The sequence below is a fragment of the Chironomus tepperi genome, unplaced genomic scaffold (genome assembly GCF_022539635.2).
Source record: "Chironomus tepperi strain 1889 unplaced genomic scaffold, CSIRO-AGI_Ctep_v1 contig_346, whole genome shotgun sequence".
Lineage (NCBI taxonomy): Eukaryota > Metazoa > Arthropoda > Insecta > Diptera > Chironomidae > Chironomus > Chironomus tepperi.
Window position 1 is genome coordinate 543,201 of NW_027226468.1, and position 15,777 is coordinate 558,977.

Here is a 15,777-nt window from a genome sequence, read left to right on the forward strand (position 1 = left end):
CAAATCTTTACATTTCAGAGAAATTTCTTGCAAATCATATTGCAGAAATAACCTGAGTTTTCAATAGAATATCCATGATCCTTTCATGTGCTTTATTAATGCTTAATTTGTATCACTTTTAAATAAATAAGTTACAATACAATAAATAAATACTACTAATTAATTTATGAATCTATGACTGAGTTGAGTATTTTTACTTTTCTTGATCCTTAACGTACTTTGTTACTAAATCAGTAGTTTCGATGCTTGGATTAACAGTTGTTTCTTCTTCTGTGACTGTTTGATTTTTCTTTCTATAGAATCGTCTTCGTTTTTTGGTTGAATATCCTTCTTTTGGAATCTCACAGTCGGAATAAAGCTTCTGACAATCTGAGAATTTCTTTGGATATTTTGGACTCTCTTTGTCTAATCGGTAATGCTTGAATACGTCGTTGCTGTGAATAAATAAATTATGAGCTATTAGTTCCTAAATAGATTTAATTAGACCTTACCCAATGTAATTTAATGCATATGACATGAATGGATTTCTAAAGTCTAATTCACAAATGAATCGTCGCTTACATGAGTCTGATTTAACTCCAAGAAAACGGAACATTAAGTCACTGATCATAGCAGCTGGTGTGTCGTTTATAGCTCTGCCTGTGTATGCATTTCTTCTATTTGGTGGTAAGTATGTATTGGATGGTCCACTATTAGATGATGCATCGCCACCACTTCCTGATATAGATGATCCAGAAGATCCAGAAATAGCTCCGCTTGAGTAGTCAGTAGGAGGTCCACCTGAGAAGCCAGAAGAAGATGCACCAGAGAAGCTAGAAGCTCCACCTGGGTAGCTTGATGGAGTATTAGAATAAACATTACTTATATCATAGCCTGGATATCCTGAATAACCAGAAAATGCATCAGGTGGTGGTGCTGAGTAGCTTATATCAGGTGAAAGTTGTGCATGATATGGAAGAATGTCATGAATATCGTGATGCTTAATTTCAGAAATGATGGGTTCTGGACAACCAAGTGCTGAGCCTTGCCATACTTTCAATCCATAAAAGATTCCACCTCCGATGAACAGCACAAGAAGAATGATCTTGATTTTTACAGTTATCAAAACTGAGAGTGCCTTCAATCCCCACCCTATAAGATGAAAAAAGGGAGAAAAGAAATTTCGTTAAAGTATTTACATAAATATGAAATGATTTCGATAAAGTGTGAATTGATTCATCGCATTTTTGGGTACTAATTGGAAAGTCTCTATTTTATTTATAACATTTTTTAAATTTTCTCCGTCATTCTTTGTTTTTGTAGGCCTAAATTGAAACTTCCTAGACCGACTTTAGATTTGACTTCATCCATCGTCTTTACAGCTACTTCTCTAGCCTTATCATTTCCCTTTTCTAATATACTTTGTAGATATTCGGGATTCTTGAGGTAATCTTCAACTTTCAATCGAATTGGATTAAAATGCTCAACTAACGCATCAGCGACTACAAATTTATATCTGAAAGTGAAAGAACTAAGTAATGACTGTAATTATATCAGTCAAATTAATTCATACTGTCCAGTGTCCAAATGCTTAACTTCTTCACATATTGTCTCGATACTTTTGTTGCTGGCTAATGAGTGGATTGTTAGTAAATTTGCAACACTTGGTCGATTTACTGGATCAAATGTAACTTGAGATATGAAATCAGTCAGTGCTTTCTTGACTTTTGCGGTCATTTGATAAGGCGTGTCTTCAATCATTACACAGCTTTTTGGATCAGGATCTGATTTTGACATTTTTTTGGATGCATCGCGAAGTGACTTTATGCGAGCACTTAAATCTTCTGAAATCATTGGCTGACATGTTGGAAAAGTATAGCCGAATCGATTATTAAAATTTTTAGTTAAATGCTGTGCTAGTTGGATATGCTGGATCTGATCTTCGCCGACAGGAACAAAATTTGTTCTATTAAGGAAGCTCAATTAATTCATGAATCTAAGAAAGTATTGAAAAGTCCTACTTATAAAGCATAATATCAGCAGCTTGAAGGATGGGATAAAGGTATAGACCTAAAGGAATCTCTTTCAGTTTTGCTGATTTATCCTTAAACTGTGGTAAATGAGTTAATCTAGCCATAGTCGTGATACAGCTCAATATCCAACATAATTCGGAATGCTCTTTAACTTCCGACTGAAGGAACAAAGTTGCTTTATCAGGATCGATTCCACATGCTAGGAGATTAGCACACAGCTTCAAAGTATTGTCAGTCAACTGTTTTGGTTTTTGCGGCAATGTAATTGCATGTAAATCAACGATACAGTAAGTGACATCATATTCACTGTTCTGCAACTCAATCCATTTCTTTATAGCTCCAAAGTAATTGCCAATATGAAGATTTCCTGTTGGCTGTATCCCCGAAAATACCTTTTTAGGCTTTTGATTCTGTTTTGAATATTTTTCATATTTTTATCACATTTTTGTTAATTCATCGATTTCACTCAATACTCACAACTGAATCACTATATTTTCTTAACACTCTATAAGCTGACACTTTTAGTAATTGCCTACTTAACATTTTAACATTATTTTCTTCTGATTTCTCATATAATTTTTCAATTCATTTTCATTCAATTAAATTTTTCACAAAATCATAACAAACATATTCGAACTTTCACTTTATGAAATCTCAGTGACCGTTAAGAAATTGTATAGACAATTCATACAGCATGTATAAGATCCAAAGCATGCTTGACTTGTCACAAATTGAGAGATGAAAATTAATAAATTATAGGTTCATATTCGTTCTAATAACCCAGCTAATTACTTATTTTGAAATCGAATCTTGTATCACATTCACTTTTGATATCATTTGACTTGCTTTACTTTAGAGACACTTAGTACCAAAGCACACAAAAATATTTTTTGCAAACTGTAAGTTTGCTTTACTGGATCTTTAACTTACACCACAATTGATGACCAAATTGAAAACGTTTTCGTCTTCTTCTCGCTTCATCATCCACAGCACGTCCATTCTGTACTGTAACTTGAGTTGAATTTGATTCTGCTGACACAAACACGAAAAGATACAGAATCAGCACTAACGAGAAAATTATCTTCACAAGCTTTATCATTTTTAATCCTTTTATTGAAAATTAAGCTATATATACTCAGAAAAGATCACAATGCGATCTTCCCGTACACTGTTTGGAAGTAAACTGAGAGTCAATTCTTCTGTCAAAAGTCTTTTATACATATTTTTGTTTTTCTTTCTTTTTTGACAATTTTCCATCTCCAATCTCTCACAAAAATCATCTCATCACATACATACGCGTGCAGAATGTGTTAAGAAAAAAGACCCGGCGTCAGTTCCATATTTCTATTTTGATAGAAAAGATTTTCTTATTAATTATCAAGTGAGATTGAAACAATGCCTATAAAGGTAATTACATCGTCCCGTGACTGTTTAATTTGTCACTCGTAGTGATTATCTTTACGCGTCATGTATTCATATAAGTTCCGACCAAATATTATTAATACTAACTGACTGTAAAGTTAGTTCGTGAGAATTTCACCGGATAAAAGTGTAAGTTGCATTATAGGGTTGTAGGTAATTGATAAATTGAAAAGGTGTGAATCACTTTCTTTTTCATCTTTTGAGATATATTGCTGAAAATGGAAATCTCTTTATATTGACTTGACTTATTAGTGATAACATCCAGTCGATAATCATTTTCCTTTTTATTAAATAGTAATGTGTGGATGCACGTGTGATGTAAGAGTGTGAGCCAAAGCACCTGATGAATCTAGATCAGCCCAACGTGCTGATCGCTAGTCAAACCCTACATCGCGTATTAACGGCTATACGCAAAGTTATCCTGACGACAACGTTCCATGTGATGCGACAAATGTGGTTCGTGTCATCATGTTGCTCAAGGAATAGTAATGTGTGGATGCACGTGTGATGTAAGAGTGTGAGCCAGAGCACTCGATGAATTCCAAACAGAAGAACGTACTTGCTAAGGAACAGCTTTGCCGCTGTATTAATTGCTATACGAAAAGTTGTCCTTACGACAACATGCCATGTGATGCGACAAATGTGGTTTGTGACATTATGTTGCTCGGAGAATCCACTTCAAATAGGAATAAATCTCACTCAGGAACTAATTCATGTGGCTCAATAAGGTACGGTACCATCAGAGCAACTTCCCGTCTTATCGTTAATACGACGTAAGGAGCGATGCCTAGCAAACAATTTGTGCTTTTTGGGTAACATGGATCCTGAAATTATCTATGTAGAAACTGAAAAGTCCAGACAAGCCTTAATCTTTTTTCAAAATGTTTGTATTTTTAAAAACTCAAGTTGATCTATTTTACAACCGAAAAGGACATACGCAAGGGATACACAAAAAACAATTCTTTTTAAAATAAAGAAATTATGAAGTAACAAAAAAAAAACTTTTTCTATAGCACTTATGTTTTGTTAGTAAAATAAGATTGATAAAACATTCCTAATGAAGACGATGCAAACCACACAAAGCAACTCCACCATGTTGCAAATCCAAAAATGCCTCGATAGACATCTTCCGTAAATACTTGTTTTAAATTTTGTAAGGATAAATGAAAGTTTTGTGCGACTTGAATGAGTGTGGCATCAGTTGTTGCGTCTTGTTCCGTAAGTGGAGCTTCTGTTGGCATTGAATTTGTATCAAGATCAGCTGAACATTCCTCGACAGTTGCTCTTGAGAACCATGACAATGAATGTCCACCGAGTGATTTATACATGAATGATAGAAATAGAACCATAAGAACTGGTGCTGCATATTGGAGTGTCACAACACAAAGGTAGTAAAAAATGGATGTGATTTTCTATAAAAATAAATATTTTTATCAATAAGTCAATAAGCAGGCATGCGATTGAAAATGAAAGTTATTTACTTGTTTGAATTCGACATTTGTAATACGTCCAGCTTCTTTCTTTTGCTCTTCAATACGATCATATGCTAGATTTAAATAAGCTTGTAAATAAATCGGCATTAGTATCATACGGAGAAATACAGCTACAATTATCGTCAACAAGCGAATTGATTCAAATATTTCAGGTGTCATACTAAAATAGAAATGGGAAAGAGTTAATCGTGAGTTGTTAATCTATGGACCAGACTCATTTACTAATGACGGCCATCATATAAAACAAGTGGAACTTACATTGGATTATTCATTCCAGTGAAGACTCGATCAGTAAGATAATCACGAGTAACTGGCTTAATCCATAACAGCACTAGTACAAAAGGCAATGCAAAGTTAATATTCAGCAACAGCTTCAACATTTTACGGTCTTTGCAGTATCTCAATGAGTCAAAATGCATTTTTGCCATTCTTAATCCAGGGAACGTAAAAAGTGCACCTAATATTCCACAAAAGACAGCAATGAAGAATAACAAGACAATTTTTGAGGCAGGTCCACTGTTGGATATTCCTTGTTCAGCAAGAAATTTCGATGCGCCTTCATTAAACTTCTCATATGCTGTATTAAGTCCAACTTCGAGTATTCTTTCCGGAACTATAACAATCATCATGGCAATGAGTAAATAGATAAGTCCAGTGACGATACATGTCGATCTTTCACCAATTGACTCATCACTTTTAAAGTATTGAACGGTTAACGAAGCAAGTAGTTTACTACAAAAGAAAAGTTGAGAATTTTATGAGTACATATCCAACATATAGCTGCTAATTGACTTACAATGCGAAAAAGATTACCAAAAAGCACCATAACATGCTTAAATTGACTTCATCTTGAATTGGTATGAAGTAATGATAAATTTCAGATATTGTATACACAATTATTGAGTAAAGACTGAAATCGATGAGCCACTGATATTCAGTAAAGTATCTTAAATGCACTACATCAAAATGAGTGATATTTGTTGTCTCTAATGTTATATCGAGATTTCGTGGAATATGAAAGGTTGAAGACTTTTCTTGTGCATGACCGTTCCTCTTATCCTTTCCTTTACCACCTTTCTCCTTTGGTACACCAGCCAACGATCTCAGTTCATCATCCGACGGATGTAAATATCTAATGAGACTGTAAATAAGGAAGAATTAGCAACAAATTCTGTTATTATGCAATTTATGCTTTACCGAGTTGAACATAAAAACCATTTTGCTAATGAAAAATGCGGACTGACTTTCTGTATGATGCTAACAAATATTAAAGTTATTACAAGCTGAGCTCCTAGCAGTGCCTTTAAAGTAAAAATAGATTATTGTATTCTAAAATTAGAACTATGCACATGATTTAAATTTTCCCATAAAATTGGGTCAATTCGGAATGATGAAAGGAAGTAACTTATCAGAACGTTTAAACTTGATACTTACCATTGCTTATTACAATTAATTTAGATAAGTGAGACTATAAATTATGCTCTATTCATTTTTTCCTTTCCTTCAATCTTTCTTGAATTTTCGTTTCTTGTTGATTTCTGGCTTTTTGACATAAAAGTTGTTCCTTATCTTGATATCTATTGATAATTTAGTCTAATTAACAGCTTTGTTAGTTATGTTAATGTTATTTTCTTATTTTTCTTTTAAAAAACTTAATTCATAAGAAAATATCAAGAAATATCCAGAAATGAGCTACAACTTAGCAACACTCAGCAAACGTATTTGAATTTGTAAGTTGTTATTGGTGTTGGATTGCAATTACCCTGAATTTACGTTATAAGCCACTACCCGTTACTAAGCCACTGGCTTAGTAAAGGAATTTGACTCTGGAAAAATTTTGTATCCGTTAATAAGCCACTACCAAAAAGTCATTAAATAAACTAGATAAAATAATTCAATCGTTTAAAAATGACATATTTGAACATTGGCAATCAGTTAGGACTAGAAGAAATTACTAATTTTTAAGATTTCCATTAAATTTTCGTTTTTTCTTCATTTGTTTACATTTTTTTATTAAGCCATTACTCGTTATTAAGCCTTTTTTTATGATTTTGACAACTTTTTTCTTCCGATAAGCCACTGGCTTATAACGTAAATTCAGGGTATGTAAATTAAACTTTATTTTTCAACTTTTAAGTTTGTTTCTTGTAAAACTTCTGTTAAAATTAGGACGCTAACTTAATCTACACAATATTCACTTTTATAAGGATATCAACATTACTTTTATTCACACCAGTTAACTTTAATCACTAGGGTAAAAAATATAATTTCTTGCGTTATATAATTTCTTGCGCGAACAAATTCACCAAAAAAAAAATTTTTTTCTGACATGAAATTTTTAAATGCTTATGCCTTCTCAACGATAAACTCTATTGACACCGAAATCGGTTAAAAAAATACAAATTTCGTGAATTTTCAGATTCCGTGAAAAAAATATTTTTAGGATGCTCCATTGCTTCAAAAATCGATCATTTATACTGAATATAATTTCTTGCGCAAAAAAATATAATTTCTTGCGCAATTTTGGACAAGTAGGCGATTAATTTTGATGGCACAAAACTTCAATTTTCTGATTATTTACCCTCTTTTACGACGCTGTCTTCCTTCCAAATAGTTTAAGGATGCTCCTTGATCATTTTAAAATATTTTTGAGGTTGAAAATGCGAAAAAATTATCACAACAAAATTTTTTTGTAATAGCCTACTTGGCTAAAATTGCACACGAAAATTAGAAAATTTTGTTTTGGTAATTTTTTCGCGTTTTCAACCTCTAAAATATTTTTAAAATAATCAAGTAGCATCCTCAAACCATTTGGAAGCAAAACAACGTAAGAAAGGAGGATAAATCGTCCGAAAATTCAAGTTTTGTGTTATCAAAATCAATCGCCTACTTGTCCAAAATTGCGCAAGAAATTATATTTTTTTGCGCAAGAAATTATATTTTTTGCGCAAGAAATTATATACAGTATAAATGATCGATTTTTGAAGCAATGGAGCACCCTAAAAATATTTCTCTTAAGGAATCGGAAAATTCGCGAAATTCGTATTTTTTTTAAACTTTGTTTGGTAAAATTCATGCTTCCGTTCAAAAGTTATGGACATTTAAAAATTTCAACTGCATTTTGCGCAAGAAATTATATTTTTTACCCTATAATTAACCAAATTTCTGATTTATTTATGTTCACTTTTGAGCTGCAAAAGCCGACTTTTTTTTTCAGGATTTAAAAAATAACCGAAGTTCAAAATTTAAATTGAAGTTCAAAACAAATCTGGAAGTTTGAACTGCGGGAATTTTTGGCGCGAACTTTCACCATAAAGGTGAAATTTATTCTAGTTTGGACAATAAATGAGGAAATTTAATAATTAATCACCTGAAATTGATAACAGGTTGACTGTAAATAATACAGAATCCGTTGGATAACTTCAAATCAAAATTGAGCAACTAGCAGGTGCGTAGCCAGAAATTTTTTGAGAGGAAAGAGAATTTTTATTAAAAAAGAGAAAAGAGCTGACTTCTAATTCTCCCTGAATACCTTCCTCTCAACAAGAGTGTATTGGTATGTAACCAATAGCAACGAATAAAAACATAAACAAAAAATTTAATGCTGTGAATTATTTTCTGAAAAACTAATTAAGTACCGTCTAAAAATGGACGAAAAGGAATATAAATCGCTGATACTTATTGCTGGACTTGAAAAGTTCTACAATACAATGAACTCGCTGTGTGTAGAAGCTATTTCTAAGTTTGGAAGTTCCAATTTTCGGTTCTTAAATGGAATCTCATTAATATTAGGAAACAGGATACAGGAAGGAATTCGAGAGTTGAATAATTTAGTTAATGACCTGGATGTAGGAATCGGAAGTATTTTAGCATTGATTTACGGTCACAAGAAATCGACAATGGTCGATAAGGATGCAGTTGCCAATTTGGAACAAAAAATTAAAGAAGAACGAAAGAAGATCAATGCAAATTCTGCATATTTTGCATCGTTATTTCTATTTTTATGTGGAAAATATGATAAAGCAAAAGAATATGCTGAAAAAACAATAAAATTTCATTCCGATCATACAGATTCTCTTGTTCTCAAGGGATATTGTCTGCTCCAAATGAATCAGAAAAATAGAGTGATACTTGAGCTTTTTGAACGTGCTGCAAATATTTCTGAATCCATTTGTGCAACTTTAGGACAAGTTAGATATCATCAGCAAAATAATGATTTTGAGAAAGCTATAACCATTCTTAATCGGCTTTCTGTCCGATATCCAGAATTGAATTTGCCTTTAGTGGAGAAGATGAAGACATACTTAGCAAGTTGGGATTATGAACAGGCTTATGAAACTGCTTACCGTATTCTTAACATAGATCCACAAAACATTGAAGCATTAAGGGTTAAAACTGTTGTTATGTTGTGTCGTGATGGAAAAATTGAAGAGTCTGCTGAAGTATTAAATACACTCTATAAAGCACTAGAGAAACTTGAACCTAGCAACAGTGAAATTTATTATGAAATAGCACAATTGTTTTCACGTTGTTGCGGACGAAACATAAAAATTTTGGCAGAAACTTACAGATTTGCTGAAAAATCTAATATTTTGGCACCAACAAATTCAAATTATCTAACAGAATTGGGCTTTGAAAGCATCTTGTTAAAGCAAGTTAAAAATGCGGTAAAATTCTTTCGCAATGCTACCAAAATTGATGATAATTCAATACAGGCACTGTGTGGTTTGACAATGTGTCAACTACTTGATAATGGCTATTCAACACAAGTCAGTCAACAGATTGAGTTTCTCTCGGAGATTCAAGGAAGTACTAACAAAAGTCCACTGCTGCTGCTTCTATCTGCAAAAATCTCACCAGACAAACCTAAACAAGCAATTTCGTACTTGGTTGAAGCCAGTGAAATACATTTCAAGAATTTAAAGACATTGTCATTTGGATGTGAATACTTACGGATTTTTGATCCAGACTTTCTCTTACAATTATGCAAAGAACTTCTTCAATATTGTCCAATTCAACAAAGTATAACAATGAAGTCATCAATGCCACGAGAAAGTCTCCACATTTCACTAAAGAACAGCATGAACATATTGGAAGCAATTGTTAAAGCACTTCCTGGATCATGTGAAGCTTTATATCTCCTAGCACGAGTTCAATTTTTAAGCGGCGAAACTGCATCGTCTGCTATGTCTCTACAAAAAATTCTACAGGAAATAGATCCAACATTCACACCAGCACATTTGCTCATTGCACAAATTCACATCCAGCAAAATAATCACCAAAGAGCATCGCAGAGTTTGGAGATTTGTCTCAGTCACGATTTTAAGATACGTGACAATCCACTTTACCATTTAATTTGCGGAATTGTTCAAAAGAGTCAACAAAATTATGAAGACTGTCTGAAAAGCTTCAAGATGGCAATGACATTGTGTGGATATTACAATATTTCAAGTTCCGATGACACTTCAAATAAATCAAAGAATAACGTTGAGAAAAGTACACTTGGACTGGCTGATTTGGTTTCATTATTCCTAGAAATGATCAACACATATATTTTGATGAATGAATCGACGGAAGCGACAAAGTTAATGCAAGTAAGTCTTCTTATTGTTGCTCATTTTCCCAAACCTTTATCTTATCAACTGCCTTTTTATATATTCACAGTTTGCAATGAGAGAATTTGATAAAACGCCTGAAGCCGGGAGGGTCGTTATTGCAAATGCTGATTTATATCTATCTCAAGGAAATGTATCAAAATCATTGGAATTACTGTCAAATATAAAATCCGGTCAGACGTATTATCTTCAGGCAAAAACCAAAATGGCTCACATTTATTTGGTCAATAAAAAGGATAGATTATCATTTGCTCAATGCTTTAAGGAGCTTGTTCATAATAATCCTGGACCAGACAGTTTTATTATGCTTGGCGATGCATACATGTCTATACAAGAGCCAGATGAAGCCGTTGAGGCTTATCGACAAGCCGTTTTACAAGACCCAAATGACCCATCATTGGCAGCAAAACTTGGTAGAGCATACGTAAAAACACATCAATATAAAAAGGCTATATCGTATTATAAAGATGCAATTATGGCACCTGAAAACTATCAATTGAAATTGGATCTTGCAGAATTGTATCTGAAATTGAAACAATACACCAATGCAGATCAAATTATATTAGAAGATATAGAAACAAATCAGAGACATGATGATGACTTGGCTAAGCTACAAACGAGAACTAAATTGCTTCTTCTATTAGCCAGAGTACGCGAAAAGAGTGGTAACATCAATTCATCACTCTCGACATTAAAGGAAGCACGTGACAACCAGCACAGAATCCAACATCGTTTGAGTCTCGATCAAAATGCAAATGTACGTGAACAACATAAAATTCTATCAAAAATATGTGCATTAATGGCAGAGCAATCGATTATGATTCGTGATACAGATCAAGCAATTTTGCATTATAAGGAAGCCATAAGGTATTCACCACAAGAGACAACTCAACAGGCGGCCCTTGCAAAGCTCTATATGCAGCTTAATAGAATGCAAGAATGTCAATCGATGTGTGCTGTAATATTGAATAATGATCCGCAAAATGAAACAGCTCAAATAATGATGGCTGACTTATCGTTCCGTAAAATTGATTTTGAAAAAGCAGCATATCACTTTTCTCAATTATGTTTAAATAAACCAACCTATTGGACTGCACTTGCACGTTTAATTGAAGTTATGAGACGTTCTGGATGCTTAATAGATGTTGGCTCATTTATGGAACGTGCAGAAGAATCTGTTGAAAGTCAAATGGAAGCTGGATTAAATTATTGTAAGGGATTATATGATTGGTATACGTGCAATCCCAATTCTGCATTAAGGTACTTTAATAATTGCCGTCGTGACTCTGAATGGGGAAAACAAGGTGTATTCAACATGATTGAAATATGTTTAAATCCTGACAATGACTTACCATCTGAATTGGAAATAAACGAAACCCCCGATGATATCGATATAAATAATTCCAGACAAATAGCATTAAAGACTGCTGAACGATTGTTGAAAGAACTGAAGCCCAAAACATTCAACTCACTTGATAATGAAGCATTAAATCATAAATTACTTGAAAATTTTCTATTGTTGGCATCACGCCAGAAAACTAATATAGAAAAGGCACTTAATAATTTCAATAGCATTGCAAGTCAAGAGGAGTTTAAGGACAATATTGGTGTAATTTATGGCATGGCTGCATGTTATGTTATGTTAAAGCAAGGACAACGAGCCAAAAATCAGTTGAAACGTATAAGTAAAAATTTATGGACATTTGAAGATGCTGAATATTTAGAGAGATCATGGTTGCTTCTTGCTGACATTTATATCCAAGCTAGCAAATATGATATTGCATCTGACTTTCTACAAAAAGTATTGAAACATAATAAATCGTGCTCTAAAGCTTATGAACTTTGTGGTTGTATAGCCGAGAAGGAACAAAATTACAAATCTGCTGCTTTGGAATATGATCAGGGTAAGTTGATTCCAAAATTTAATTTCCTCATGAATAATTAAAATGTTTTTGTCTTTTTTATGTCTTTTTCAGCATGGAAATTTTCTGGCAAACAACGTCCGGGTATCGCATACAAATTGGCTTATAATAATATGAAATCTAAACGTTATGCTGATGCAATTGACGTGTGTCAACAAGTACTCAAAATTTTTCCCGACTACACGACTATACGAGACATTTATGAAAAATGCCGAAACAATTTGAAGACATAAAAAATGTGATGTCATGCTGATGTCCTTTCTTATATACTCAATTATCCGTCCAAACTTAAGCACTGAATTATTTTTATGTAGATGTAATGTTTATTAAGTTGTCGTATTAAATACATGTTTGCAATTGACACTGAAATTGGATGGGTGGATGGTTTGACTGGTTGATTTTCAGATTTTGAGTTCTGCTTGTGAAATTGATCTCAGTTCACAATTTGCAGGATTGAGATGGGATTGGGTAGATCATTATAAATAATAAGATCATCAAGTCTGATTTTGTAGATGACAAAGGATCACGAGGACGTTTATATAATTCATGAAAGGAAGCTGTTGATAGAGACAGTATTGTACTTGGTATTGGTAATTGACAGACGGACAACTTGCTTTAAGTGCCATCTGAGGGAGACCATGAATCACAATTGATCTGGACGTCTAGCGAAGTAAATAAGCATGAAAACGATTGCGGATGCTAGGTGGCAGGACTAGCATTAGAATCAGATCAAAAACAACTCAATGGCGGACAATACTCATGGCATACTTTGGTGGTAGCTTGATGGAAACAGTGGCACACTAGTGTGCCGCGATACACAGAGTGGCCACAACTGTTGTAACTTAAACTTTATATAGGAACTTAGTTAAGTATGCGAGCTTGACTCCTATTTCAGCTCACAATTTGCAGGATTAAGTAAATTAACAAAATAATTAAAAATTGAGTAAAATGTCAATTGAGTAAAATGTCAATGGTTATTGAGTTAAAAAATCATAAAACGTTTATTAATTTTTCATTAATTAACTTTCATCATTTTTATGCTGTTCTTCTAGTACAGGTTTCATGAATTTATTTTCTATTCTATATAATAATAATTATTATTATTTTTTTTTCATCATATATATCATCATCGTAATTAATATTTATATGATAAGAATTTCTTTCCTTTATTCATTTTTTAAACTGACCGATAATAATTAATTCTTTATAAGAAAAAATTTTGAAAAAAAAAATCATTGAGAAATGTCGATGACTCAAACATAATAAAAAAATTTTATATATCATTATTTAATGTCTTTAGGTCAAAATAGGACTCACAAAAAATTATAAAAAAAAATCACCTTTCTAAAACAAAAGAAATTAATTTTAATTTTTCTCACAAAACGAAAAACTTTTTTTTAATTTTTTTTTTATTATCCTGAGCTTATCTTTAAGATAGTTTTCAAATTTATATATATTTTAACATAAGAAATAGAAATTTTAACAGAAGGAAAGGATTTATAGATTTAGATATTATTGCTTTCTGATAAGAAAAATTTTCAAAATTAACTTTTATATCCACTCAAATTAAAATCAAATTAGATCCACGAAAATTAAGAGAGAGTTATAGAAAGAAAGGCACAGCCTCTTCTTCTTTTAGGTTAAGTTAATAAATTTAGTTCATTTCCTATTTACAGAACTGATTTTCTTTTGTTGCTGGCCATCTAAAATACATTTCTCGACGAAAACAAAAAATAATGAAGAAACGAAAATCAAATGAAAGGAAATAAGTCTTTAAATATATCAATTAATTAATCATTTTTTACTTGTTTTTATGTCTATACACTCCTTAACATTTACTTATACTTTAGATTTATAAATACATGACACTTTTATACAGTTCGATTTTTTTTTTTATTTCTTTTCTCATTAATGATGAATGCTGTGCTGATTTTAGGGCGGGAAACTCAAGTAGTGTCAGCCTAAGTAGGATATTATTGGAATCTGACATTCTAGCTGACTTGTAGACTTGTCTAAGAGGCTTGCTTTCTTAAATTCTAACAGATGTTGAGCATACTCACTTAAAATATTTTAGTTATGAGTATGTGCACAAATTGAGCCTGTTCATGACCATGCGCACAATATTGAGACTACTCATAAGCCTGCTCCTTGTCTGATCGAGAAACTTGGTTGGTTTTATAAATTTTGTCAGTTTAAGACCAAAAAGATGCCAATTTGGTCTAAATAGCGTCAAAATTGATTCTTGGATTCAAAACCTCAAATATGATCCTACTTTTCAGATAATTCAGACCCAAGTAGACAATTTGACACTATATCTCGTTAATATCTAGTCCTTAGGTCAACCAATGACAAATGTTACGGAACCTTCCTGATAAAATGTCATTAGTCTTCCATAGGATATTATGTCAAAATGTCCACTCTGGATAAGTATAACACACAATTCAAACAAATCTCCAAAACAGTACACCCAAATCTACTAAAATACCACTTCCCATCTACATCCCACTCAAGGCTACTTATTTAAGCACTTCAGTATTCCAGGACTGTTCGTCCAACATCCAAAAAACTTTATAAAAATCATCTGATTCAGAGAATTAATCGTATCTACTAGTAAGGAATAACATTCCGATGCTTAATAAGTTTTAGTAAACACTGCTGAGTCCCGTCAATCATCAGCTCTGGATGAATGTGAATGAATTTTAAAAAAGAGAAAAATGTGTGATAAAAATAATAAAGAATTTCTTGTTTTAAAGAACAATAAGAAAAGCATCCGATGAATTTAAACAATAATGAAAAGGCTTCAATAAATGCAGTATGAAAGGAATATGTCAAATAAAAAAAAAAAGAGAATTAAATATTGGAACATAATGCATATGGAACGGATTCATAACGTATAGCTAATTTTTTTGGGACAGGTAGTCGAGGGGTTGATCACGTGGAGTGAGAACTTGGTGTTTTTGAGGTTATTTGGATGGAGCTGGGTGTGGCTTCTGGATGACAACTTAGTATATTCACCAGGCTTACATATAGTTAGTATGAAGCTAGACTAGGCTACCAGGAAGGGTTTTCGAAGACTTTCCAATTTCGGTCTCGAGGTTTGCTGTGATCGAGACTTAGAAGAAATCCTAAGTAGTCTCGATTGAGAACTTTTTCTCGAAAGTTTGTCGAAATCGAGACCTTGGGAAAGCCTGGTTTGAGAGTAGAGTCCACACTATGTGCTGTTTAATAATATTTGACTTGACTTTGAAATATAACTTAGTTCATTCCATAAGACTCCTGGAAGTAAGTTATAACCTAAATTTAGCTGGTCTAG

At 32.7% G+C, this 15,777-nt stretch overlaps 4 protein-coding genes across 5 annotated transcripts; 1 reads left to right on the forward strand and 3 right to left on the reverse strand.

Annotated features, from left to right (window-relative positions):
- Nucleotides 1-57: 57 nt before the first annotated feature.
- On the reverse strand, nucleotides 58-1,147 carry LOC139093981 (uncharacterized; the record flags this gene model as incomplete). Its single annotated transcript, XM_070644849.1, has 2 exons — nucleotides 58-434; nucleotides 492-1,147. Coding segments are annotated over 2 exons (897 nt in total), but the record flags the coding sequence as incomplete, so codon positions are not given.
- A 76-nt stretch (nucleotides 1,148-1,223) lies between these two features.
- Nucleotides 1,224-2,648, reverse strand: TrpRS-m (Tryptophanyl-tRNA synthetase, mitochondrial). The gene is made up of 4 exons (XM_070644848.1): nucleotides 2,490-2,648; nucleotides 2,001-2,422; nucleotides 1,553-1,945; nucleotides 1,224-1,495 (listed from the first exon to the last, which is right to left on the reverse strand). The coding sequence occupies exons 1-4, from the start codon at nucleotides 2,553-2,555 to the stop codon at nucleotides 1,270-1,272; spliced, it is 1,107 nt and encodes a 368-aa protein (XP_070500949.1). The 5' UTR covers nucleotides 2,556-2,648; the 3' UTR covers nucleotides 1,224-1,269.
- Nucleotides 2,649-4,303: 1,655 nt separating this feature from the next.
- emei (transmembrane protein 161-like emei) lies at nucleotides 4,304-6,651 on the reverse strand. Its single transcript, XM_070644784.1, has 6 exons — nucleotides 6,362-6,651; nucleotides 6,125-6,228; nucleotides 5,724-6,068; nucleotides 5,186-5,659; nucleotides 4,916-5,087; nucleotides 4,304-4,846 (listed from the first exon to the last, which is right to left on the reverse strand). The coding sequence occupies exons 1-6, from the start codon at nucleotides 6,362-6,364 to the stop codon at nucleotides 4,451-4,453; spliced, it is 1,494 nt and encodes a 497-aa protein (XP_070500885.1). The 5' UTR covers nucleotides 6,365-6,651; the 3' UTR covers nucleotides 4,304-4,450.
- Nucleotides 6,652-8,376: 1,725 nt separating this feature from the next.
- Nucleotides 8,377-12,833, forward strand: LOC139093986 (tetratricopeptide repeat protein 21B-like). 2 transcript variants are annotated; one of them, XM_070644855.1, is made up of 4 exons: nucleotides 8,377-8,483; nucleotides 8,563-10,521; nucleotides 10,592-12,446; nucleotides 12,519-12,833. In XM_070644855.1, exons 2-4 carry the CDS (start codon nucleotides 8,575-8,577, stop codon nucleotides 12,695-12,697), a joined length of 3,981 nt encoding a protein of 1,326 aa, XP_070500956.1. In that variant the 5' UTR covers nucleotides 8,377-8,483; nucleotides 8,563-8,574; the 3' UTR covers nucleotides 12,698-12,833. The 2 variants fall into 2 exon arrangements, with proteins under 2 accessions (XP_070500956.1, XP_070500954.1); XM_070644853.1 differs by lacking the exon at nucleotides 8,377-8,483 and having other exon boundaries at nucleotides 8,512-10,521.
- Nucleotides 12,834-15,777: the final 2,944 nt, after the last annotated feature.